The sequence below is a fragment of the Eschrichtius robustus genome, chromosome 3 (genome assembly GCF_028021215.1).
Source record: "Eschrichtius robustus isolate mEscRob2 chromosome 3, mEscRob2.pri, whole genome shotgun sequence".
Taxonomy (NCBI): domain Eukaryota; kingdom Metazoa; phylum Chordata; class Mammalia; order Artiodactyla; family Eschrichtiidae; genus Eschrichtius; species Eschrichtius robustus.
The window spans coordinates 60,995,390-61,023,224 of NC_090826.1; the positions used below are offsets into that span (position 1 = coordinate 60,995,390).

Below are 27,835 nucleotides of genomic sequence, written 5' to 3' on the forward strand. Positions count from 1 at the left end.
GTGCTGTGCAGCTTGCAGGATCTTAGTTCCCCAATGAGGGATTGAACCCAGGCCACAGTGGTGAAAGCACTGAGTCCTAACCACTGGACCACCAGTGAATTCCACGAAGGCATTTTTTAGATTAATTAAAATTTACATCAGCAGACTTGAAGTAAAGCAGATTACCCTCCATAATATGGGAAGGCCATATCCAATCAAATGTAGGCCTTAAGAGCAAAAGACTAAGGTTTCCCAAAGGAAAAGCAATTCTGCCTCAAGACTGCAAGACAGAAACCCTGCCTGAGATTCTAGCCGGCAGATTTCAAACTCAAGACCATATCAATTCTCCCCTGAATTTCCAGCCTGCTAGACTGCTCTACAAATTTCAGACTTACCAGCCTCTACATTCACACAAGCCAATTCCTTAAAATAAATCAACCTCTCCCTCACCTTTCTCTCCTTCTGTCTATAGGTATATATACATCTATATGCAGATATATACACATACACAGAGAGATATAGAACTCCTACTGATTTTGTTTCTCAAAGAACCCTGACTATTACAGGCTATTTTTGTCTTTCTAATGAGGATATATTCATTTCTACTGTGTGTAATAAAAGATAAATAGAATTCTTAAAATCTTGGCCCTTACCTAATGTGTTACTTATCCTTGACTTTAAAATTTTATAAGATGCTTCTTCATACATCCAACTAAAAACTGTTTGAATATATTTTGAATATATTATATTTGAAATATTATATATTATATAACCTCTTGCTGACAGATGAAATGGGAATTATGGAAAGAATTTACAATTCACTAATGGGGAAACCGCCACAGAGATTTAATTTAATTACAGTGTTGTAGAAATGTAAGCTTATTTAATTTTAGTCAAATATATGGAATACTGAGGGACAGATACTGCGTAATAGTTTAAAATTCTAAAAGAAGAAAGAAATAAGGTCCAGGGAAATGAATTTTAAAGTATATCCTTCTTTGTGGTCTTCCTAAGAAATAAAGCATTAGAAATATAATGGAACCATATTAAGACACTGCTCCCTGTATAATAACAAGGCCACCAACAACAAGAATATTTTTCAACATAAAATTCAAATGAACTAAACTTTCTCTCCTGGCTTCTGTAAGAATATCTTCCAACTCTGTGACCAACCAATATAATTCCCTATTTGGATTCAAGAAGAAGAGAATAAACTACTTGAAAACAAGTAAGATACTTCTTTCTACCTGCATTTCCATCACATTACTTTTGCAACATTAAATACTAAACAATTTTTAAAGTGTAAAAATCTCGATTTGCACATACTGTTTTATCTTCCCGAAAAAGCCATCCTGTTTGGGCACGCGTGAAAGAAATTGATTTGGTTGATAAAGTTGCAGAGTAAATATCGCTACTCATTAAAATGTCAACCTCTTCTTCTGTTTCCATCTCTGATTCCTGGGGTGGGGGCAAAAGGTAAATATAAGAATCTAGGTTTTCAAAGGTTATTAGCGCCACATATGAAAATGTCAACAATTAAAACGTTACAGATTTCAAAAAAACAAAAAGGACCAATTCTAAAAAAATGTGAAGTGCTAGTTACTCTAAAAACAATTACAGAAGTGTAAACTTCATATAACTAAATAAGTTAGAATTATAACTAATTATGAATCTAAAAATACAGGACACATAAAAAGTGTACTCACACTCTTCCAGATATGTAATGGAAACAATACTAGATTACCTATTACAGAAGTACAAAGTATGCAGAGTAATTGTAAAAGATTACTTTAAGAATTAAGTAGACAGGTCTGAGACAAAATGCCGGTAAGAAGGTTTTGTTTTCTTTAAGTATAGATGAATCTTACTTTAGTTCTTTTTAATCTAAAGACCCACCACTATGAGCCTTTCTTTCCCAATAGTTTTAAGTGGAAGGAAGGAAGGGAAGGAGGGAAGGAGAGAGGGGATAAGGAAGGAAAGAAAGGAAAGGCGGCCACATGGGATCTTCTCTATACACCTTATAGAAAGAAAAGGAATCCATAAATATCAACCCATAATTTCCAAACTCAATTAGCAGCCTTGCTTCAACATATTCCCCAGTGCTGGCATATAATAGTTGATTGATAATTATTTTTTAAAAGAGAAAGCTTTGTGCTTGTTTCAGGGACAGAAAACTAAGAGACCAGGTACAGAAGAGTAAATGAGTAGGTATTAGACGAGGTTCTATTCTAAATATAATAGGCCAAGAGAGATTCTCTGATATTTAGGACCCCAGAATCCGAAGAAAAGAGGGAGAAAAAAGGCAGAACCTAGAGAGTTGACTGGAAAATGAGAACCATCCATAAGGTTTACAATAACTAGAGGCTCTATTTTCCCTACCTCCTGATTTCTAGATTCTCAAGAGGCCCATTTTCTATTTGTCACCACAAACTTTCACCCAGATATAGCCCATTTCCTTCACCCTTACAAGTGAGGGATAGAAAATCTTGACATTAATGCTAAGGCTGTAACAGGTGAAAATGTATTCCTGGTAAGCCAAACGAATTCTGAACACAATTTCCTAAAGAGAAATTTTGACCGGCATAGATTGTACAGAACTGTTAACCATCATGATGTAAATATATTACAAATCAATTAGGATTTTATGTACTAGCTTGGGAACAACACTATATACAACACTACCTATGAAGAAATTTGCCTTAAGTTTCAAACATCCCAATTTCAAATAAACTTTTGAAACATAACTCTTCTATAAATCATAGACTATCTCCTAACCACATCATTGAAAAAGACCTGTTGTTAATTACATTCATTCAACAAACATTTAATGAACAATTATTACTTATATATACATATTAGGATAAAAAACAAGTATTCCCTGCCCTGAGGATTATTGCTCAAAATCTAGCATTTCTGTATTCTTTTAGACATAAAATACACACACGTATACCCTAAATACCAGACCACTGGTGATCTCATTGATACTATAACATCAGCTAATACTTACACTACTAGCCTTAATCTCTGGCTTCTCTTTTAGTACTATCTTTCCAACTCATCTATTGCCCAGTTAGCTATCCTGCTGTTATTTAAAACATAAGAATTCGAATTATTTAGTACATATATGAGAGTCTAGAATAAGGGTCAGCAGACTATGGCCAGCAGTCAAATCCAGTCCACCATCTGTTTTTTAAGTAAAATTTTATTAGAATATAGCCATACTCATTCATTTATATATTGTCTATGGTAGCTTTTATGTTAATAACAGCAGAGGTGAGCAGTTGTGACAGAGACCATATGACCTGCAAATATATTTAAATATCTAAAATACTGACTCTCTCCCTTTACAGAAAGACTCTGCCAAACTCTAACTAGAATGTACTGATGCTGTATTAGGTACCAGAGACTACAACTAAAAGAACCCCAAACCTCTGAGAAGTTTAGCCCAAAAAAAGAAGAAAGCCATAGAGACAAAAACAGCATTAGAAGCTCTATGGTACCAGATTTAGTGAGAACATCAAGAAAACAATGGTCACTTGGCAGATGAGGAAGTAACACTAAGTAGGTGCCCCACCAGGGTGAGGGAACAAGAAGAAGGGTATCCCCAGAATTGGAAACAATATGAACAAAGGAATGAAACACTAAATAGCCTGGAAAAAATTGCAAAGAGTTCAGCATGAAGGTATCTATGATAACAGGGTAAGAAAAAGGCTGGAAAAGTGAACAAAAGCCAGGTCACAGAAGGAACCATGGCATGCTAAGGAACTTGGATTTCATTCTTCAGGCAATAGGGAACTTTTAAAGTGTCTTTAAGGAAGACAAGTGTCATGAATTTGTTTTCAATGTTCAACCTATCTCCAATATGTGAAATAATTTAAAAGCAGACAAGAAGGGGGCCAGGAAGATCATTTACGAGACTTTTGTGACAGTCCAGTTGACATAATGAGTATCTAAATTATGGCAATAACAACATGAATAAAAAAGGGATAATTATAAGACATGAGGGAGACAAGAATAACCACACATGTTCTCTAATTAGGAAACGTGAGAATACAAGAAAAGATGTCAAAAAAACCCTCCAATTTTTCTCGCTGAACAGAGAATGATGTCAATCACCAAAGGAAAGAAAATGGGAGAACGGGCACCTTAAAGGGAAAATAATGAGTTAAGTCTTAAATAAGCTAAATTTTGAGGTACCTAGGAGACACACACGATATCCATTAGGCATTTAAATAGATAGGTCCCCACTCAGAAGATCTGAGTTACAAATATATACTTGTGAACTATCAACTGATAAGAGGTAGGGAGAGCTGTGGGAATGGAAGAGATTATTCTGGCAATTTGTAAAAATGAGAACAACATCAAGCGCATATCAATATTCAAGAAGAGAGCAGAGAAAAGGAAACAGGCAAAAGAGAGTTAAGAAGGAGATATGGGAAAAGAACATCTAATGATCAAGGTCAAGTCATAAGGAAATGCAAATTTTAAGAACTGAGTTACCGATAATAGCAAATACTTCAGAGAAGTCTATATAAAGAGAGGGTTGAAACAAATACACTGATTTTAGCAACAGATTCAATGTGAAGGTCATCTAAAACCCCAAACCTGTTTCCTTTTCCAAATGCCCCAATTCTGTCAGTGGCACCACCATCATTTACTCTGTATTGTAATCTGTTCAGTGTGCAATAGCATCATGCTTAAAAAAACAAGGTACATACCTTAACTTAAAAATACTTTATTGCTGGAACTTCCCTGGTGGCACAGTGGTTAAGATCCGCCTGCCAATGTAGGGGACACAGGTTTGATCCCTGGTCCAGGAAGATGCCACATGCCGCAGAGCAACTAAGCCCATGAGCCACAACTACTGAGCCTGTGCTCTAGAGCCGTTGAGCCACAACTACTGAAGCTCGTGTGCCTAGAGACCGCACTCCGCAACAAGAGAAGTCACTGCAATGAGAAGCCCAAGCACCAGCAACAAAGAGTAGCTCTGGCTCACCGCAACTAGAGAAAGCCCGCACACAGCAACAAAGACCCAACGCAGCCAAAAAATAAATTAAAAAAAAACACACAAAACTTCATTGCTAAAAAATGCTAACCATCATCTGAACCTTCAGCAAGTCATAATCTGTTTGCTGGTAGAGGAGTCAAAATATTTCGAGAATTACCAAAATGTGACACAGAGACACAAAGTAAGCAAATGCTGTTGGAAAAACGGCACCAATAGACTTGCTCAACACAGGGTTGCCACAGACCTTCAATTTGTAAAAAACGCAATATCTGTGAAGCGCAATAAAGCGAAGTATGCCTATAACCATAAAAACACATATTTTCCCCTCTTCCATTCTCTCCCTTTTCCAATCCATCCTGCATACTAGCTGTGTGATCTTAGTGATATCATTTAACATTTATAAGCCTCAATTTTTTCATCTATAAAATAGAGACAGTACTATTTAGACAGGTTATTTTAAGGATTTAATAAAAGAGCTTTAAAGTATTTAGATTATAGTCCCAGTATGCTGGCATTTAATGCTTAATATATGATAGTAATTGATATACAGTTGGCCCTCCATATCTGCAGGTTCCGCATCTGCAGAGTCAACCAACCAGGGATCAAAAATATTTGGGGAAAAAAATATTCCAGAAAGTTTCAAAAAGCGAAACTTAAATTTGCCATGCAGGCAACTATTTACAAGGTATTTACACTGTATTTACAACTATTTACTTAGGCTTTACATTGTATTAAGTATTATAAGTAATCTAGAGATGAATTAAAGTATATGGGAGGATGTGTGTAGCTTATATGCAAATACTACACCATTTTATATAAGGGACTTGAGCATCTGTGGATTTTGGTATCCTTGGGGATGCCTAGAATCAATCCCCCGCAGATACCAAGGGACAAACTGTATACTATTAATACAATGCCACTATCCATAGCACCTAGCAGTGTCTAGCATTTATTAGGTCCTTGATAAATGTTTGAGGAAGAGAGGGAAGGAGGAAAAGTCAAAAAACTATTATATATAAGATTAATTCATTTAAATTACTTTTTGATCATATCAATACCTTGTTTAAGAATCTATGACTCTCTATTACCGACTATAACAGATCCTAAATTATTTTATCTGGCTGTTAAGGCCTTCCATAAACCATGTTCCTATGCTCAGTAAGAGAAACCTTCACTGCAGTCAGATAGATTGCTTTTCTGTTTCCCAAATAAACCATTCTTAGTCCTACTTCCCTGACTTTACTCATCCTGTTTCCCCCACAAGGAATGTCTTTTTTTCTTCTCTTCGAATCCAAATCTTCCTTGCTCAGTGCCAGTTCGGAAACTATTTATTTCAATAGTACACATACAAGGTAACGAAGGTCTTGTCAACAGCTTTGACAGTAGGAGGGTCTAATCTAAGAGATGTTGAGGAAGGGGGTAACAAGATGTGGTAAACGTAAGGAAAGGAAATGGTGAAAAATAAAAGCCACAGTGACAAAACAAAATATTGACCTAAAAACATTTGTAGGGCTATCAGTGATATATATAGATACTAGAAAAGCTTTTTCTTTGGTTTATAAGCATTCAGGGAACAACGGATATAAGATAATGGTGAATATGGTCTCTCAAAGGTCGTTGTGGAGGCAATTCCAACATGGAGATATGGTGTTTAGAAGCGGTATAATTTTGTACTTTAAGAGTGAAAAGACGGAGAAAAGAAAGGTGGCCAGAGAGTTGGGAAAAGTAAAACGGTACAGACAGAGAGCCAAGAGAGGTGTTCATATTAAAGAGATAGAGATGGTTCACAACAATAAAAGAAACTAAGATAGGAAGATAAATGGGGACAGGGTCAGAACAGGTTCAACAAATGAGAACTATGAGAAGTTAGAGTTTATTTAACTAGGAGATCGTCAGTGAATTAAGAGCAAACAGACTCAGTGGATTAGTCAGGATAGAGAACAGATGATAAAACTTTTTTAAAAAACTAGAGGTAAGAAAATGAAAGCTTTAGAAATGAACCATCTCAATTATGCCTTACGCCGTTTAAAACAATTACACCGAGGCTTGGTTGCATACACAGACTTCTTTTTTTTTTTGGCCGCACCCCGCGGCATATGGGATCTTAGTTCCCCAACCAGGGATCGAACCCTCACCCCTTGCATTGGAAGGTGGAGTCTTAACCACTGGACCACAGGGGAGGTCCCTACACAGACTTTTTTAAACCATTTACAGGAATACTGATAAGACAACATGCTCACCTCATGGTGTATTCGCTGATAAACTTTTTGTTCATTGTCTAATACTACAAAAGATTCAGAGGGTGCCGCATCCCCATTGAAAATGAAGCTTAAATCCCCTCGTTGGCACTTCATGTCAGTAAAGTCTATGAGAGTAGTGTCAAGCCTGTGAAAGATGGATAGATGAGAAATTCTGACAAATAAAATTTCAATAAAACTTCATATTAATTAAACAAGTTTTGCTCCTTCTAAACTCAAACCAAGATGCTAATACCATATTTCAAAGTCAAATTTATAGATAAAAGTTAAATTTAAAATATCTCATTAAAAAACACCAAAAGAATATTTAAATATATATTCAATTTTATCTATATTTCATTTTTCTGAATATATACTTCATTAATCCAGCAAGAAGAAGGTTGTTTCCCCATTGTTGATGCATTTCTCTAACTGTACCCTTATTCTCTACCATTTCCTATACTGTGGCTACTCCATAAAAGTTACTTCAAGGGGGAAGGGCAGAAAAGGAAACCAGACCTGTCTAACATTCTGTGATACCTTCAGGACCAAGTTGCTACCTCAGCAGAGTACAGCTGACCCTTAAACACCAGGGTTTGGGGCGCTGACCCCCATCCCCTCCACATGTAACTTCACAGTCGGCCCTCCGTATGCACATTTCCACATCCTCAGATTCAACCAACCTTGGATCATGTAGTACTGTAGTACGTATTTCTTGAAAAAGATCTACGTATAAGTGGGCCCAAGTAGTTCAAAACAGTATTGTTCAAAGGTCAACTGTATATAAGAGAGGTATAGCCATGGATGGACCACATTCTTAGACTAAGGACTGTGTGTCCACAGTCTTGTCCTTATGACCTGCATCTATGCTTATGCTTGATACCAAACCTTGCTTCATCCTTCAACTTGATAAACCATTTAACTTACTCTAAATTCTTGGCCTTTCTGCTTGACTTCCCAGATTCAGATTAGTATTCTTTTTCCCAGCATTTTCTTTTCCAGCATCTCCACAGCCTGAAAACATTATGGATCGTTCCTATGGCAAATATTAATGGACTCACACATTTGTATGTTTGTTGTGCTCATTGTAACCAAGACCTGGCATGGTCGACCCAGTGGGTTGGTCTCAAATAAAATCTACAAATCACTACTTGCTGAAATTTGGGAGAATAATGGAATGGAAAAGTTCACAAGTACCCTGAAGCGCTTCAATCTTGCACAAGGCTTTGCAGGAGATCACCACATCAGCATATCTCTGACTGATTGCTCAAAACACAGTACTTAATCTAAGAAATAGGTTCTCACAGCTGTTAAGAGATGCTGATCATGCCCAAGGAAACTCCTTTAAGTCTTTGTGAGAGATCCACCTGGCTACTGAGTTTCTAATGCAATATAAGAACTCATTACTTCGTAGGTTTTTCAGTTCTCACCATAGATAAGGCAATGTGAGTGGGCATTTTTGGTTTCCCTTTATAGGAAAAGCTGAAAAATGGAACGTATTTCGCATGCTGCATCAAAAGAATAACTAGGGTTACATATAATTTATCACCAAAACTAGTAGTTTTTAAAGGTGAAGGTGATACTGTTAATAATTTTACCAGGACAACAGAGGTGAACAGGGAAATAGGGTTATCCTATGTATAAGAGGCTCTTTTCTGAGCCATATAAAATATACACACCCCTCAGAACCGAATAAGAAGTGAAGGTGATACTGTTAATAATTTTACCAGGACAACAGAGGTGAACAGGGAAATATGGTTATCCTATGTATAAGAGGCTCTCTTCTGAGCCATATAAAATATACACACCCCTCAGAACCGAATAAGAAGTCCTAAAAAAAAAACCAAGTCACCAACTCCTATATGAGTGAACTCTACCTGCTGCTTTACAGTTGAATTCTAGCCCCTGGTCCACTTCCAGTGGCCTGCTACTGTACTACTGGTGCCGGTACTACTAAACATATCCTGTTATTGCTTGTACATGTGGTGTAAGAGAAAATAATGCCAGTAAAAGGGGCTTATCCCCTACCTCTATAAGATGTGGGCTACTGAAGTCTCAAAAAAGGAACAGATCATTTTACATGCGTGGCCTATTTGGACTCCAAGCTTCAGCTACCAGGGAACTCTATACCCCACAAAAAAAGAAGAAAAGGGTCAGAACAGTCTTTTGCCTCCATTCCCTTCTTGCCCATCCTGGGTGAGAGTAGTAGTGGGTTGCAAGGGGTGGGGGTAGGAATAGTGAGAGAAGAGATGTACAGAGAGACAGAGAGACAAAGACAGACTGACACTGGCAACATTTGAGCCCTTAAATCTAACTTATCATAATGATATAATTTATAATATAATTTTTATATAATTTATCACAATGATATTTTAATGTATTAACTAGTCCTTGGCTTTCAGCTTATAAGCCTAAATACTTTTAATTTTGCCATGTAATTCACCATGAAGAACAAAAAATTCTTTATACAAATGCAAAGATTTGAGTAGAAGATGTTCTGTTTCAGATAAAAACTTGAAAAATGCCCAAGTAACAGTGAAAAGGAAATAGGGCCTACTCGAAATAGGAAGAGCCTGACTGAGAAAGTTTGCAATGATTATCTTAGTTAGTGGTTATATATAACCTCAAAATTATTAACAGTGAAAATATTTGTTAGTATTCTCAACAATAAAGTTGCCCACACTTTCCTATTTCTACTAAAGTATTAATTTCTCTTTGACAACAAAGAAGAAACTTTTTCTTTTTTTTGGCCACATGGCCGGCAGAATTTTAGTTCCCCGACCAGGGATCGAACCCGCGCCCTTGGCAGTGAAAGCGTGGAGTCCTAACCACTGGAACGCCAAGGAATTCCCAAAGAAGATACTTTAAATGATCACATAGCTGTCATGAGATACAAGTAAAATTCATTTGAAGTGATGTTTAAAAGAACTAATCATCTCCTGATGTTTAAATTTGAAAGTTTATATTTAATGTTAACAAACTTCTTTTTCTTTAAAATAATTCTTCATCTATGCAAAACACCTTTGCCATACATCCTAAACTGCAGCTTCTCCATTAGTCTAGTAAACTTTGTTTGATAACTAGCACTTTGAACCTGTCACATTTCTCCCTCAACCTCGGCTGCTAGTAAGTCCCAGGTTTCAGAGTCTTGCTAAACTGCAGTAGCTTCCCTTAAACTACATTCTTTGACACAATTATTCTCTCTCAGCTTCTTATTCTCATGTTTCTACCTTAACCATTTTGTGGTTTTTTTATCATCTATATTTATTAGGTAATATGCATCATGTCATTTACTTTTAAAAGTCACATATAAATGCAAAACAATTTTTTAAAAGAAAGAAGCTCCTTTTCTCCTAAATTTAAGAATCAAACAGAACTAAAACTAACCTTTACTTAAAGTAGCATATGGAAGATAATACTATTCTCCCAAGTTATCTACTAACTTTGGCAAGCATTTTTAAACTGATAATTTTTAAGCATTTTTAAACTGATAATTTTTTGATAACCATAATATATTGTTAACAATAGGCTACTGAATTAAATCTACATCATTATCAAATCCTTTCCTAGTTTTTTCATCTATACTTTTCTGTATTTTCCAAGGTTTCTATAATGACCATGAATTTAATGTGCATGAACACTTTCATCATCAGAAACATCTGAGAAGGTTATTTTTAAAAACAAAATCACAGAAGCTTCTACCTTAATAGAATTTTGCTGGAGAATAATGACCCTAGAACTTACTTCCATCTAAAGATTATCTCTTCATTATAATTCAACATATTGAATAATAAATCTCATAAAGAGTTGATATTTTAAAATTTCTGCCTTGTGACATGATAAGATCTGACAGGAAGTCAGAGAGGTCCTGGCTCAGTTATTAATTTGCAATATGCTCATAAAAATCACTTCACTTGTCAGAACATTCTAATCTATAAAACGAAGAGTTTATATGAGATAACCTTTTAAGACATCACTAGTTCTAGACCCTTACATACTCAAATTAATATTCTGGATTTTTATAAGATACAGACATGTAAAATTTTATGTATATATAAATATACTAATAGATATGAATATACTAAAAATTGGCATATTCACCAGCATTATATATAGCTTAGATATATATAATTTATAAATATACCTATATTAATAGAAAGCTAAAGAGATAATGATAAAATGCTGAAATAAATAAAATAAATAGATTCCCTGTGAGATCCAAACATCAATCTTAGTTTTAAAAGGAAACAGAAGAAAATTAAAATTAGCCTTAAAGTGTTCACTAGAATGGATAGATGACTGAACAGATGAATGGCTAGAAGCATGGATGGGTAGACAGGGGAGGGAAGGGTTGGAGAGGGTTGGAGGGAAAAAAGGACAATAGTTATGTCCTCCTTATGTGTCCCTTATTCCCTACAAAGCTAGGAAGAGGGAGATGACCATCTTAAATCTTCTTAGTGTTATATCATGATCTTCACTCTACTTGCCTTCCAGATAGTCTATAGTTAAATAGTAATACCTTTGTTTTAGTCAAGATTTTATGCCTTTGGTTCCTTATCTGTAGTATCTCAAAGGAGATAAAATATTGTGAATATATTACAACATGTTATAAAATACTACATCCAAGTATAAGCTATTACTACAAAAAGAAAAGCTACCTCTAAATCTCAATTATCTGTTACTCAGAAAAAAATCAAATCACCTTACCTGATATTGATACCTTGTTTGTATATTTTACATGCATCAGAAGGCAGAATTCGGGAAAGTAAAGGCACTGTGTTTGTAAAAAGAAAAGGCAAAAAATAACCACCTAAAGTTCTGAGAGATGACCAATTTTTTAATTAGAAGAAGAGTAATGTAAACATTTTGCTATTTCACCAAAATTGTAATAATTTCCTTTAAAATAGTATTTTCCACTTAAAAATAATATACAAAGCAATTTTGAGCAACTTCAAATACCTACTATTTAATTGTAATTGCTGTACGGTTCATCACCACCCCCCACCAAACACATGTAAGAGTAGCAGAGTTGATATAATGCCACTCTTGGGTACATATTGTAGGATATTACTGTAAGTTAGAAAACGATGCCCTGTGGTAACTAAATCCTCCTGAATGGGTAACCAGATAAGCCTGGATCCCATCTGATCCTCTAAATATAATTGGATTAAATACCAGAAGAGTAATACGTGTAACAGAAAAAGACACTTTTAGAGCTAGACAGTCGAATTTGAGTCTGAATCCCAAATATGTGGGTTACTTAAGCTCACTGTAGCTCAGTTTCAAAATCCATAAAATGCAATCATACTATTGACTTATAGATTTCTACATTCCAGTGTTGCTTACATTCATATCACAAGCTATATTCTTATAGCTTTTTATTATTTATTATCTGCTATATTTTGAGGAAATATGAGTTATTCTATGGATAAATAAATCTACATAACAGGCTATATAATTAAACTACCACATACCAAAAAAAGAAAAAATGTGAAACTCAAAATTCTTGAAATTAAAGATTACATCACATGTACATGTGTATGTAAGTGGGTGTGTGTATCTATGTAAGATATATTACATGTATTATTTTACAAAACAGTGTTTTAAAAATGGGTGATAAATCAACCTGGGTTAGAAAGAAACAAAGACTTTGGAGAAAATTAAGGGCTAGTTTTTTAGTTAACTTTTTCAAAAGCATCAATATTTGCTCATTAACATTAAAGGTATACCAAATATAAAAATGTCTTTTTTAAATACTGAGAGGTCATTTAATCCAAAATGATTTCCAGCATTGAAGACAGTTTTCTAGACTTTTTATTTTATAAAAGCAAGAAAATTTTACGTCCAGAGGGAATATCAACTAAGAGTTACCCTGGTCAAAGAACATAAGAAATCATTTTCTGATAAAATTTTTCCTTATATGAAACAACAGAAGTTTAGAAGATTAATAATGGCATAAATCTACGTAAATGATCAAAGCTCCTCTTTCATGCTTATTGAGATCCAGTTTTTATGTCCTTAAATATTTGGTGTAGCATGAAAAAGATGATTACAAGAAGACAGCATTCTAACAATTTAAATTTAACTGATTACATCTTTTGAAGTAGTATGGTAACCTATAAAAACAAAACTTAGAATCACATACCAATACCCATTTATCAAAAATCAGAAAAGGAGGAAGAGAGGAATGTAGAAAAAAAATAAGAAGCTTGGGGTTTGACAAGCAAAAGTTAAAAAAAAAAAAAGATATCATTGAGAAAAAAAGATTTTAATGCATTCCAAAAATAAAGCAATTTTCATTTTCCCAATTCTGTGATGACTTTTTCTTCCCCCATGTAAACTGAACAATTAGGCTGTCTATATCTTAAGTTACCTCAGCATAATCTGAGAGTCTAACACAGTACTCCAAAGGCAGCATAATCCTCTGAACTGAAAAATGGGAAGTCTCAAATTTTAATTTTGGTTTTGCTATCACTTACTCCCTGATTTTAAGAAGAGTTTCTAGGTCGAATGTTTTCCATCTATAATATGCAAAAAACAGTCCCAAATACAGGATGGATATTCTGTAGATTATGAGATAAAGAAAAAAAACTATTAGTTTTTCTGTTGAAACATGCTATATACACATAATGTTAAATTTGTAGTGATTATAAAATTATTTAACACTTTACAGTATCTGAAGGGCTTCCTTCAAAAACATGACTTCATCTCATCTACACCAAAACAAAGGCTTGAAATAGGTGGGGCAGTTATTATTATCCCCATTTTTAAAATGAAGAAACTGAAGCTCAGGAAAGTTATGTGATTTGCCATGTCAAACAGTTAGGAGCCAGTACTTCTGATTCCAATTTAAAGCTTTTCCATACCTAAAAACTCAAGCTGGAATAATTTAGTCACCTTCAGACTTGCTATTAACCAAGTCTGAGGCTATTTTCAGCCAAACACTGAAGGAGAAAGAGTAGAGTTTGTGGGCTCCACTACCTCTAAATTAAACTTAATGCCAGACCTCAATATTTCTTAACTTCCCCTTATTTCTGGGTTGCCTTTTTTTTAAATATTAGGGGCTTTAACAAGGGGAGGAACCATGCCTAAACTCTGGAAAAAAGCTTGATAATCAAATCAAATAATAGAGATTATCCAATTTTTTTAATCCGAAGTGTCTAAGCTAAATCTAGCCAATGAGTTTAGTTTTTAAAATTATAGCTGACATCTAACCATCAGGTGCTAATAATTTGACATGAAATCAGTAAAAACCTTTATCAACAATGAAACAGATGGGCTGACTTTTTTGCATCAAAGTCAAGTTCTCAAAGAAGCAATACTTTAAACAAGTACCTCAGTGGTTGCATAATGAACTTGATTATGCAACATTTATAATGTGTTTATAACTATAGATCATATGCACAATTTCTAGAGTAATTACATCCATTTCTATTTCTTCATGTAACTGAAATGTCACTTTTAAAATATTTTAGAACATTTTGCTCAGCAACATAAAGTGACTATCTTAGAATTCAAACCACTAACAATTACTAAGACAATCAATTAAAGAGCCAGTACACTCAAGGGACAACCTCAGTTTAGGATCGCCAAGAATGACTGGGGTCTTTACAGATAGAAAAAAACAGGATGAAAAAACAGTACTCAGGCTTTAGACCAATCTAACTTAGACCTCTTTTATTATACAGTGCTATTACAAACCTTTTTTTCTCTCAGCATTCTAGAACACTGGGACTTCTGAATAATTTATAGAGCATAAAGGACTATCAGAGTTAACAAAATCATGTGTGATCTTTTTTTTTTTTTTGGCCATGACATGAGGCTTGTAGGATCTCAGTTCCCCAGTCAGAGATTGAACCCGGGCCACAGCAGTGAAAGTCCAGAGTCCTAACCACTAGGCAACCAGGGAACTCCCTCATGTGTGATTTTGATGGGGCCAAAACTAGCCTGATGAGCTAAAGTTGTTAACAATGTTAGAAAAAACTGATTATATTTAGGGATTAAAATTTTACATTTAGAGATTAAACACTAGAAAAACCTTAATCACCCATGCTGTACAGTATTATGCAGCTATTAAAAAAAAAATGAAGTACTTCCTCATGAACTAAAATGTAAGATACCTATGATATATTAAGTAAAAGTGACAAAATGCATAATGATATAATAGTATGATCCCATTAAAAAAAAAACTAATGCTGAGGCTATATATACATATATACATTTATATTTATATATATGTACATACACACACGTTTGTAAGCATTGAAAAGAGTTTGAAATATTCATATGAAACATTAACAGTGGTTTCTAGAGTTGTCAGTATCTGATTTATTTTTATGATTACTTTATGATTTATTTTTATGATTATTTTGGTGATAATAAGCATTCAAATATCTTTAATATCATAAAGATTAATTCAGATGCTTTAAAAAACACACATAAGCACACTATATTCAAACCTATATATAGATTACATTAAAAAAATGTTTAACCCAAAAGTTAGTGGTTTGGATAGTTGTTTACTTAGTAAAGTAAAGGTCACTAGGATCAAACTTCCTATTTGGACACGAAAGTTTTCTCCCTAAGTAGACTCATGTTTAAAATGGGGAGGAGAGAAAACTTACCTTGCCAAGGTAAATCAATAAATGACTGTAAAATATCTAGGAATTAACGTCTTTCATAAATAAGTGGAAGAGTGTGCAACCAAATAGTATGTTAAAACAGTGGCTATAAAGTATGCAATAAAAGCAGCAAATGTGATTGAAAGATGACAAAACATACAAAATCAATTAATGTTAACCAAATTCTTCACATTCAGGGATCTAAATACTATATGTCAAACTTCCCTAAATTCAGTAATCTAATAATCCCATAATTATTCTTCTCTTCCCTCTGAAAATTCCTTATATTAAATTATTATAATATTTGAACCGGCATTTTATTTAAAAAAAAGAGAATTTTTAATCTTAAAAATAATAATTATGAAAGTTACTAACCAGGTTAGGATAATTAAGTATTACTATAGGGCTTTATAGCCATTACATTCAACATGATGAAAAATATTTTAATTTCCTTAGGGCAATATTTGTTATGTTAACATTTCTATATAATAGTTATATTTGTACTTGCATTTCTGCATACGTACATATTTTATAGTAAAATATAGCACAGTCTTACCCCAGCTTTGAAAATCCCAGTGAAGTTCTAGATAAAAGTCACCTAGCTGAGAAATGAAATATGAATAATTATTGAATGCACACCTTCGTTAACAGCTCTTATACCTACTTAATATTTTGCTTAAAAAAAAAAATCTGTTATCATTAAAGGTCTATAGACAGGAATAGGAAATAATTTCAATGTATGGAGTTGGAGAAAGAACCAAAAAATATATATGGTTATTACTTAAAATTACATTACAATAGCAGACATTACTACACATATCTACAAAGGAAAACTCACACCACTCTAGATTTTACAAGAACGTTTTAATCACATAAGAACATATCTGAAACTGACAGGCATTTAAATTTGCATCAATAAATATTCCATTTCGCATAACAATAAGTAGTATTGTAAAAATAATAACTTTAGAAGTGTTATTAAAAAAATGAGTAACTTCCAAAATGATTATTGTGTAGGCTCATAATGGTCTAATAAAATCACCCACTGCAATAGAAACTTTTTTTCTATAAAGTGATAACACAGGTTTACTAAATCTGAAATAACATGTCATCATATGAGATCTATAGAGAACGTTTTTATTTCACAAATTAGAAGCTAAACATCAAAGACTATAACTGTTCAGGGAACTATTAATCAAATATTGTCAAAAAAATTTATCCCTTGAGACTTCAAAAACAAAGCATACCTAAAAGGAGACATAGTCATGATGATATATCCTTCTCCCACAGTTCTTTCACGCATCCAAAATACAGAGGAAAAAAACAACAGAAAACAAACCTCTCTCCCTTTCTGTGCCAGCACACCCAGCTCTTAACATCATGAAGTAGGACAGACAAAAAGAGTTTTGTTACATAAAGAAAATGCAAACTGCTCCTAAGGCAGTAGCACTTCAGCTCATAGAAAATCTTTCAATCCAAAGGACAAAGGAAAACTACTGCCATTAATTATGACTTACCTCCTTTTTTCTTAGAGCTCTTACCTAATTTATTGAAAGCAATAATTCTTTATCTGCCATCTAAGATCAAAGCAAATAATGCTTCCCATAAGATTACACATCATAATCAGAGTATTTTGTAATGTCATTATTGCTTAATTGAGGCAGGATTTTTACCATTTCTTGACCCTTAATAATTAGTGAGAAATTAAACTGTATTTTTAAAATGCTTAAAAGTAACTTGCAATTTCCTTTAGTGCAAAATCAGCAAAGAAATTTAGCCTACCTCTTTCAGGGCTTTTAATAATCGAGGTCGTTTTTCTTCAACACTTTCCCTGGATTGCTGCTTAAGCTTCCTTAAAAGAGCTGTAACTAAAATTTAAATTTAAAAAATTTTTTTAATTTAAAATAAGTTTCACCATGCTAGATTGCCAATTACACCTCAATAAAAAATTTATGAAAAACAATTTCACCATGCTAGGAAACACCACTGGCTTATTACACAGAGATATAATATAGATACTGTGAATAAGTTAGAAAATACCTTTAGCAAAACTGTTATGATCCTCAAGGAAAACTGAAAACAGATACCTCGACATCAACTTATTCATACTAGTTTTGCTAGTTTTTAACCATCAGTAGGCTTTATGTGACTGAATCAAGATTACCAATCTCAGTCAGATGATGCAGTGTCCTGTTGTCAACACTGATCTAAAAGATGATCTCAAAGGTAGATCTCAAAAATCCCACTGGACATTATTTTTCTAAAAATGTAATTATCTGCAATTGTTACCAGTTGCATCTGTTCTTCTTTCACTTGAGGCTGTACTCTCACATACCACCAACACAGCATAAAATATACTAAAATGAACCCTATTCTATCTGTGAAAAGAACTTCTGACTCTAATAAAACCTGAAACCCCTCAGAGCGTCTTCTCAACAGTTAAGAGATGGAGATTTAGACAAATTGCCTAAGCGCAAACCACAGCATTACTACTTATTAGCTGTATAAACATGGAACACTTAATTTCCCTAAACTTCAGTTTCTTTTTTTCATATGTCAATTAAGAATAAAGTGAAATCTGCTACATGGAGTTACTATAGAGGCTCTATATAAATTGCTTACTACTGTGGCTGCAATTAGGTAAGTTTTGTTTATTAGAATAAAGGTCTAAAATTAACTAGCAAAATCAATCAATCCCTAACATTTATTAAAATAAGGGAAAATATTAGCCTTGAATGAAATAAGATGAAAAAATGTACAGAGGGGGGTAAAATGTATACATCAATACATGCTGATTTCCTCCTGGTCCTGTTTTCATATACATATATATACATACAAACAAATAAAAATACTATTATTTTTACTATTTTACAGTATGCACTCATAAACTACTTAATGCCTATGTGGAATACAGAAGTATAAGGGAAGTATAAGGTTGGGGGAAAAATAATGTGGAAAGAAGACAGTAATAAAAGCTTATTAAATCAGATTTGTTTTGTCCACAAAGGCCAAATTAGGAAAAGCTCAGGGAAGAATATGAGAAATAGTAGAATCTACACTTATTTTTAACCACAGGTCTAACTTTAATCCCAATGTATTTTTAAAAGTCAAAAATCAAAGAGCAATGTTTAAATTACTGAAGGTCTTTTGGGACAGAAGAGAATGAGACCTAAAAGTCGGGAACATGGGACCTAGTTTCAGTTACACACTAGCTCTGTGATCTCGGTCAGCAGTTCCCAAACAGAAGTCTACATTTCAGTGGCCAACTGTTCAAGTTTCCAGTGATATGCAGCCAAATGAAAAAACTGGGAACCAGGGTGGATTTTTTTCTTTGTAAATTATATTCTTTTTTTAAATTTAAGGACTATTCTTTCTACTATTTTTGGTTTCAAAATGTCTTTTTTTTTTTTAATGAACTTGTGATCGCAGAAGAAAGTACTTTTAAAGTTCTTATATGCTAAAATGAAAAAGTCAGCTACTCTACATCAATCCTTAAATAAAATTCTTTTCTGGTCTATAAAATCCAAATAGTGTGAGAACCAATGACCTATATAAACATTAGGGTTCTTTACAGATTCAAATTTATATGAATCTGGTTAACCTTCATGTTCATTATAACTTAACTTTAATATCAAAGCGATATTACCTAAATGTAGTAGAATTCTTTTTATAATTCTTCTCCACTATAAAGGCAAATACTTTAATAAATGTTTATTCAATCTACCTTGCCTTCAAATTCAAACAGACCCCTGCTGACATAAAGAACAAAAAGAATTAATTTCCTAAATAGAAAAGATATCAATGAAAAGCAGAAGTCATATAGTTTCCATTAACTAAATATACTGTAATTGACTGAAGACATTTAGTGAATAGAAAATTATGTTAAAATGACCAAACATTATTAAAAACGTAGTGACAACAACTATATATAGCATAGTAATGTATGCAAAGAAATTCCTGTTCTATGAGACTTCACATTAAAAATAACGTCACCTTGTGGAAGCAGAAACGAACACTCAGAACACAATTAGACAGGGACTTCCCTGGTAGCGCAGTGGTTAAGAATCCGCCTGCCAATGCAGGGAACACAGGTTCGATCCCTGGTCCGGGAAGATCCCCCATGCCGCGGAGCAACTAAGCCCATGCACCGCAACTACTGAGCCTGTACTCTAGAGTCCGCGAGCTACAACTACTGAGCCTGTGTGCTACAACTACTGAACCCACGCGCCTCGAGCCCGTGCTCCGCGACTAGAGAAAGCCTGCCCGCAGCAACGAACACCCAAAGCAGCCAAAAATAAATAAAATTAAACAAATAAATTTATATAAAAAAACACAATTAGACAAAATTACCATCATTTTGGGGGGAGGGTCAATATTTGTACTCCCATACTGTAAGAATCTTATTAACAGTGATTGATAATGAAAATAAAATCAGCTTTAGAGGATTTGGATGATATTAGACAGAATTCATACAAAGGCTCAAATGAAGAACTCCAAAAAACCACAACTAATTTAACTTTCTCTTTCCTTCTTCTCCCATATAGAGTACTTTTAAAGTTTTCAGTTTTTTGTGTCTCAAGTTTTTGGAGCTACGCCCTACTGCTCCAAGTATTACTTAAATGTGTATCTTCTGCCTTCTACTTCCATCTGTGCTCCAGTCTAATTATCTCCTACTTCTTACTTGTACAGTTCCACCTGCGTATACTACAGAAAACTCAAATTCAACAAACCTAACACCAAATTAATTAAAATCCATACTGTTCTTTTTCCTATTTTCTGTATATCAATTAATTAATGAGATAGCCATTAATCCATGATAAAGGCTTTGGAATTACTCTGAATCCTTCCATTACTACCAGTATCCAAGAGATAATCAACCACTGTAGATTCCTTCATTTATCTTTCTAATCTATCCCTTGCTTTTCTAAATACACTGTTCTTCTTTAAGTCAAGTTTACCACATTTGTTCTAAAGATTGTTTTTCTAAAAATCTCTTGCCTCCCTACTCAATTAAACAGTCTTCGGGCTTATCTAATAATGTCAATTCCTGCTTTAAAGTCTTCTGAGGTTTTACAGTGACTGAAGATTGAGATTAAAACCTTGAAAAGCACATAAAGCAGATCTCAGTCAGTGTGGCTCCTTTACCATCAAACTTCATCTCTCAAAACTACCCTTCACCCCTTCACCCATGGTTGCCATGTAGCCTCATTTAGGGAGCCACACTGAAATATACATTGTTCCCTAAAACGTGCCTTGTTCTTTACATTTCCATGCTTTATATATATTCTGCTGTCATAGGCTAGAATGTCCTTACCCACCTTATTAACTCCTAAAATCCTTTGAGACTCAGCTTAAATAAACCAAACACCTTGCCAAAACTGAAATTACTTTCTCCCTCATCTTTTTTCCTCTTAGTACTTTGTGAATACTTCAGAATGCTGCAGAATATTCATTAGTTTCTCTCCCCCAACTAAGATGAGTTCCTCAATGTCAAAGCTAATTGCACATTCCTACTACGTTTCCAATGCACCTGATATGTACTTAAGAGACAAATAGACAATCCCTACTCTAAATGAAGCTTACTGCCTAATGAAAGTGGCAGGTAGCATTCTGGCATAGTATACGGGCAGAGAAAGCTTCCTTGTACTTGAACTAAGATCTGAAGAATTATAAGGAGCTGGGGCAGAAGGGGAAGGATATGTGAATATGAGAAACTGAAAAGCCAGCAGAGCTGACATACAGAAACCATGTGGAAAGAACAAGATAAGGGGGCTTCCCTGGTGGCGCAGTGGTTAAGAATCCGCCTGCCAATGCAGGAGACACGGGTTCGAGCCCTGGTCTGGGAAGATCCCACATGCCGTGGAGCAACTAAGCCCGTGAGCCACAATCACTGAAGCCCATCCACCCTAGAGCCCGTGCTCCGCAACAAGAGAAGCCACCACAATGAGAAGCCTGCGCACCACAATGAAGAGTAGCCCCCGCTCGCCACAACTAGAGAAAGCCCACACACAGCAACGAAGACCCAACGCAGCCAAAAATAAATAAACAAAATAAAATAAATAAATAAACAAATAAATTTAAAAAAAAAAAGAACAAGATAAGGATGGAGATTAAAAAGTGACATTATCATACTAGATCTTATAAACCAAGTTAGAGATTTTCGTCTTCATCTTAAGAATAAGAATTTTTAAAGGGTTTTAAATAGGAAAGTAACATGACTAGAAAAAGAAACTAGAAGAAAATATAATAACTCTCTGGGTGAAATTATTTCCTTTTTTTCTTCAATAATTTCCTAATTTTCTACAACAAATATTATTACTTTCTTAAAAGAAAAAAATATTTTAAAGTTTTGAACATCTCAGTAGAGTTATAGTAAATAAAAATCCTAATATAATACTTTTCAGAAAAATGTTAATTCTTGATTAATCTCAAATTTTCTTTGCAGGTTTAATTTTCTTTGTTCTAGGAGCCAGAAATGAAAGGATGAATAAGAAAACATATTCATGACTTGAGTTCTCATAAAGATTATATCATCAGGATACAGCGTAGGGAAAAGACATTGAACAGTTATTTAGAAGTGTGCTGTGTGCTGCAAAGGAAAATAATGGACCACTTTGAAAACATATAAGAGAAGTTAATCTACTTAACGAGTTGGGAAAAGAAATATAAAGTTGAGACCCAAATGAAGAAGACTGCCAGTTCCTGATAAGACTGCAAACCAACACAGACTGCTATTTCTTTCCCTCCAAACTAACTTTTAATGTGCTACAAAAATAAGACAAGAGGCTGATAGAATTCCTAAAACTACCCTAACATAAATATACCACAATGAAAATCTGTATAAACTATGAGTAAGTCCTGGAGAGACAAAAGACAGCTAGGTCTCAGTATAGATAAGAACTGGAGCCACCAACAGTCAGGGATGGGGTGCAGGGAACAGACAGATACAGGGAGTCAAAAGGTACCAACTTCTAGTTATAAAAGAAATAAGTCATGCGGATGCAACGTACAGCATGTTGACTATAGTTAACAATACTGTACTGCATATTTGAAAGTTGTAAAAGAGTATATCTTAAAAGTTCTCATCACAAGAAAAATAGAAGTACTGTAACTATGTATGGTGATAGATGTTAACTAGATTTATTGTGGTGATCATTTCACAATACATACAAATAATCAATATGTTGTACTACTGAAACGAATATAATGTTGTATGTCTATATATATTTTTACTTAGGTACACTTATATATATAATATATATGGTAATTATATATATATAAAAGTCATGAATAATTCATATATAAGTTTGTAAGTAACTGCAAACTTCTCATAGTATGGAAAGTTACGATGAATGACAAATATCTCAAATGCATCACATCATATTTTTAGAACACATATCAACAATAGTAATTTATATTGCTTACTCATCTGTCTATCTCCATAACTGATGGCTTCCGCCAGCGGGCTCCATCCCTGAGCATTTTTCACCTTTACTGGAGCATTGTGAGCCAAAAGTAAATGGGCACATTCTGAAACATAAAATGGTGGTAACATCAAACATCATGCAACTCTAAATTTAAAAATCATGTAAAAATTCAAGAAATCAGTTAATATAATAGATCTATGATATAAGTACTATACTATAGAGAATTAAATAATTTTTAAAATCCCTCTGTATCTAAACCAGTTTATTTCAGATCCTTAGATTCAAGAAGTATCTATTCTATTACCTAAAAATAAATTGGATCTCTCTGCAAAGAAACTATTATATTCCCTAATAATTGTTCCCAAGGGTATTTTGAGAATGTTTCCATACTATAAAAGACAACCCAAGAAACTCAAGAGTAATTTACCTAAAAATTTCTACTATCTAATAAGGCCCCAAAGAGGATTTGTAAATCTGCAAGGTCAAATGGAAAGCTCATTATTTATTTCAGGGGAAAAAAAAGTATTTTCAAAAAGAATCACTAATGTTTCCACAAACCCTTATTTTTCAAATTTTACAATTTGTTTATTTCAGAAAAAACCAAAAGGGACAAAAACTTGTTTATGACTACAAGGACAAATCTAGACAGTCCTTCTAGTAATCAAACAAAGTCTAAGGTATACTTGACTCACCATCCAGCCCAGGCACAGTCACCCACTGAAACTTAAGGGGAACACTGAAGACTGTGCCACAAGTGACAGAATAATTACATATAAGAAAAATCTATGCTCAGGACACAGTTCCCAAGCCACTGGATTTTTCTTTTTTCTCTTCTTTTTTTGGGGGGGTGGGGGACCGTGTCCTGCGGCATGCGGGATCTTAGTTCCCGGACCAGGGACCAGGGATCGAACCCACGCCCCCTGCAGTGGAAGCATGGAGTCCTAACCACTGAATTGCCAGGGAATTCCCAACACTGGATATTTTAGGATGCACCGAGGGATCTCTGGCCTCTTGGATCTTGGCTGATAAGTTCAGGGGTGGTGGGTATAAATCATTGCTCTCAACGTTTCCAGTTATTCATGGGAAAATTAATGTACATAGTACTTAATCAATGGATTGTGTGGTTTCAATTGTTTTGTTTATATAGTATTTACTGTTCCCAACTCCAGTGGCTGGGGCATTTACAACATTTAACACTGAGGATACTTGGTAATCTGAACCGAGTCTTAAAATAAGAACATAATATATGACAACATGAATAAAAGTTTTCTACAAAAGAAAAAAGAAAGTCTAAGGTATAGACACTTGTATACATTGAGGAAATTTGTTTTTAATTCAAAATAAGAAGCATATTAACAGGCAAAAAAACATTTGAAACCAAGGCTCATGGGAAATTTAGGATGGCTATCCAACCTAAATTCCCTAAATGAATGATTCATTCATTCAATCAGTCTTTTAGCAAATATTTACCAAGTGCCTATTATATGCCAATTCTAAGTACTGGGTCCTGGATATAAGTAGTGAGAAGAAAGATAAGATCTTGCTATCAGAGAGCTCCCATATTAAAATATAATTAAGTAAACTAATAAATAAAAAAAGATAATGATAAGTGCTCTGAAGGAAATAAAGGTGTTATGACAGTTGTAATGTAATGCAAGTGAGCTGAGGTGGAGGAAGAATGGCACTGTTTTAGCACTATTCCTAGTAATAGAAAGAATATCTACATTAGCAGGAAATTACATTAGAATAAAGTAAAATAAATACAGAGATTTCACAAAGGTGTTTAAGAAAGTCTGCTAGTAATATATAAGAATATATGTACATGAATGTTTATTTTAGGATTATTTATAATGCAAATATGAATATCCATCATGGGGGAATGACTGACTAAAGTATGATGCTTCTATATCCCTGGACTAATAACATGCAGGCATTTTTAAAGAATAGAGTCAAAAGGACAAAGGAGCCACCTGAATGGTCAGCCACTGGCCAAATTTGAGAAACTGAGCATCAAAAAGAAAAATGACTAGTTACAACACATTAAACAAAAAATAATTGATAGGCCCATAATGACATCAAAAAATGAGAGGACAATGAGTTCTCCTTTATAGAAGAATGGCTGCTAATAAATGTAGAAGAAATGATAAAACTAGGAAATCAGCAATAACGACAATGTAATAACTGATATAGGCAAAGGACCTCAATGAATGCTAAAGGCACTAGGTAAAAGGCTATGTGCTGGGAAATAGGATATTTACTTAAAGTATCATCCCAAGATTACTTAATAAAATGAAAAGTGTTCCCTTACAGTAGAGATATCTGAAGATTATCATCTCAATCAACTGATCAAAACTTAGTGGCAGTAATAGTGGGATAACTTAAAATTATGTTTCCTAATGTGATACAATATAAAGTTCATATGCCTCTGCAGTATTCTTTCCAGAAATGTTTAACCTGAATCTAATCAAGCATTGATACCTAATTTTTGATTCATAGAAAAAACAGAGTATAAGGAACAAGTTAAATAACATTATGAGAAAATAATCAGGCAAAACTGAGATGGGAGACATTCTACAAATTAACTGGGGAAGACACTTCAAAAAGTCAGGTACAAAGGAAGGGGGAAAAAAGGTGGGCAAACTTTTCTAGATTATCTGAAATAAACAACCAAATGTAATGAGTGAATCCCAATCAGATCTTGATTCAATATAAAACACCTATAGAAGACATTTTTAGAACAACTGGAGAAATCTAAATATGGATTGGGTATCAGATATTATAACAATATTATTATTTTTCTTAGGTGTGATAATGATATTGTGGTCATGATAGACAATGTCCTTATTCTTAGAGATGCATGCTGAAGTATTTGGTGGTAAAATGTCATGATGCTTACATCTAGTTTTCAAATGGTACAGCAAAAATAGTAAAAAAAAAAAAAAAATATATATATATATATATACACATATAAAACACTAAGATAAAGAGAAAAATACAGCAAATATGATAAAATGTGAACAATTATTGAAGCTAGGTAGAGAGTATTTGAATGCTCATAGTGATAATCTTTCAGTTTCTCTGTATATCTGAAATTATTCATAATAAAGCATTGAAAGAAAAAAATGAATAAAAAAGACAAATATTAAAAACAAGAATGAATTTAAGTCATCCCAATAGACTGAAAGAAATGTCTACATTGCACTGCTAAATCATATATCTGCTCAATGGAGAAGTATATTATGATCACATTTTTTATAAAGGAATAAATAAAAAACTACACATATGAATGTGTGTTTAGATACATACACACATATTTGTACATAATAATAAGCATGGAGAAGAGTATGGAAGAATACCTAGCAAGCTGTTAACATGGGTTACCACGTTTAATGGGAGAAGGGGGTTAATAAGGAGAGAAGATGATAGAGAGACCAGCTAAAAAGAATTTTTTTTAATATATAAATAAATAAAATGGACCCTCTAGAAGACCTAAATAAACATTTCTCCAAAGAAGACATACAGATGGCCAACAAACACATGAAAAGATGCTTAACATCAGTAATTATTAGAGAAATGCAAATCAAAACCACAATGAGGTATCACCTCACACCGGTCAGAATGGCCATCATCAAAAAATCTACAAACCATAAATGCTGGAGAGGGTGTGGAGAAAAGCGAACCCTTTTGCACTGTTGGTGGGAATGTAAATTGATGATACAGCCACTATGGAGAACAGTATGGAGTTTCCTTAAAAAACTAAAAATAGAACTACCATATGACCCAGCAAACCCACTACTGGGTGTATACCCTGAGGAAACAATAATTCAAAAAGACACATGCACCCCAATGTTCACTGCAGCACTATTTACACTACCCAGGACGTGGCAGCAACCTAAATGTCCATCGACAGATGAATGGATAAAGATGTGGCACATATATATAATGGAATATTACTCAGCCATAAAAAGGAACGAAATTGGGTCATTTGTAGTGATGTGGATAAACCTAGAGTCTGTCATAGAGTGAAGTAAGTCAGAAAGAGAAAAACAAATATCGTATAGTAGCGCATATATATGGAATCTAGAAAAATGGTACTGATGAACCTATCTGCAGAACAGGAAAAGAGACGCAGAAGTAGAGAACAGACTTGTGGACACAGAGGGGGAAGGGGAGGGTGGGACGAATTGAGAGAGTAGCATTGGCATATATACACTACCACGTGTAAAATAGATAGCTAGTAGGAAGCTGCTGTACAGCACAGGGAGCTCAGCTCAGTGCTCTGTGATGACCTAGAGGGGTGGGACGGTGGGGGTTGGGGGGTTGGGGGGGTGCGGGGTGGGAGGGAGGCTCAAGAGGAAGGAGATATGCGGATATATGTATACGTATAGCTGATTCACTTTGTTGTACAGCAGAAACTAACACAACACTGTAAGGCAATTATACTCCCCCCCAAAGAAAAAAATCAAACAATTAAATAAATAAATACATAAATAAATAAAATGGACACTCTCCTAAAGAAACCTACCAGGGGGGTTTATGTAAATATGTGTTTGTGTGCATAAA

At 34.1% G+C, this 27,835-nt stretch overlaps 1 protein-coding gene across 1 annotated transcript in view; it reads right to left on the minus strand.

The window, feature by feature from the left end:
* The window catches only part of ANKRD13C (ankyrin repeat domain 13C), an 81,230-nt gene that overhangs the window by 24,405 nt on the left and 28,990 nt on the right, over positions 1-27,835 (minus strand). Inside the window, exons 3-8 of the mRNA XM_068540103.1 lie at positions 23,271-23,375; positions 17,628-17,713; positions 16,402-16,447; positions 11,932-11,998; positions 7,228-7,372; positions 1,306-1,437 (exon numbers count right to left, since the gene is read on the minus strand). Coding sequence (XP_068396204.1) covers positions 1,306-1,437; positions 7,228-7,372; positions 11,932-11,998; positions 16,402-16,447; positions 17,628-17,713; positions 23,271-23,375 — 581 coding nt within the window. The remainder of the gene's footprint in view (positions 1-1,305; positions 1,438-7,227; positions 7,373-11,931; positions 11,999-16,401; positions 16,448-17,627; positions 17,714-23,270; positions 23,376-27,835) is intronic.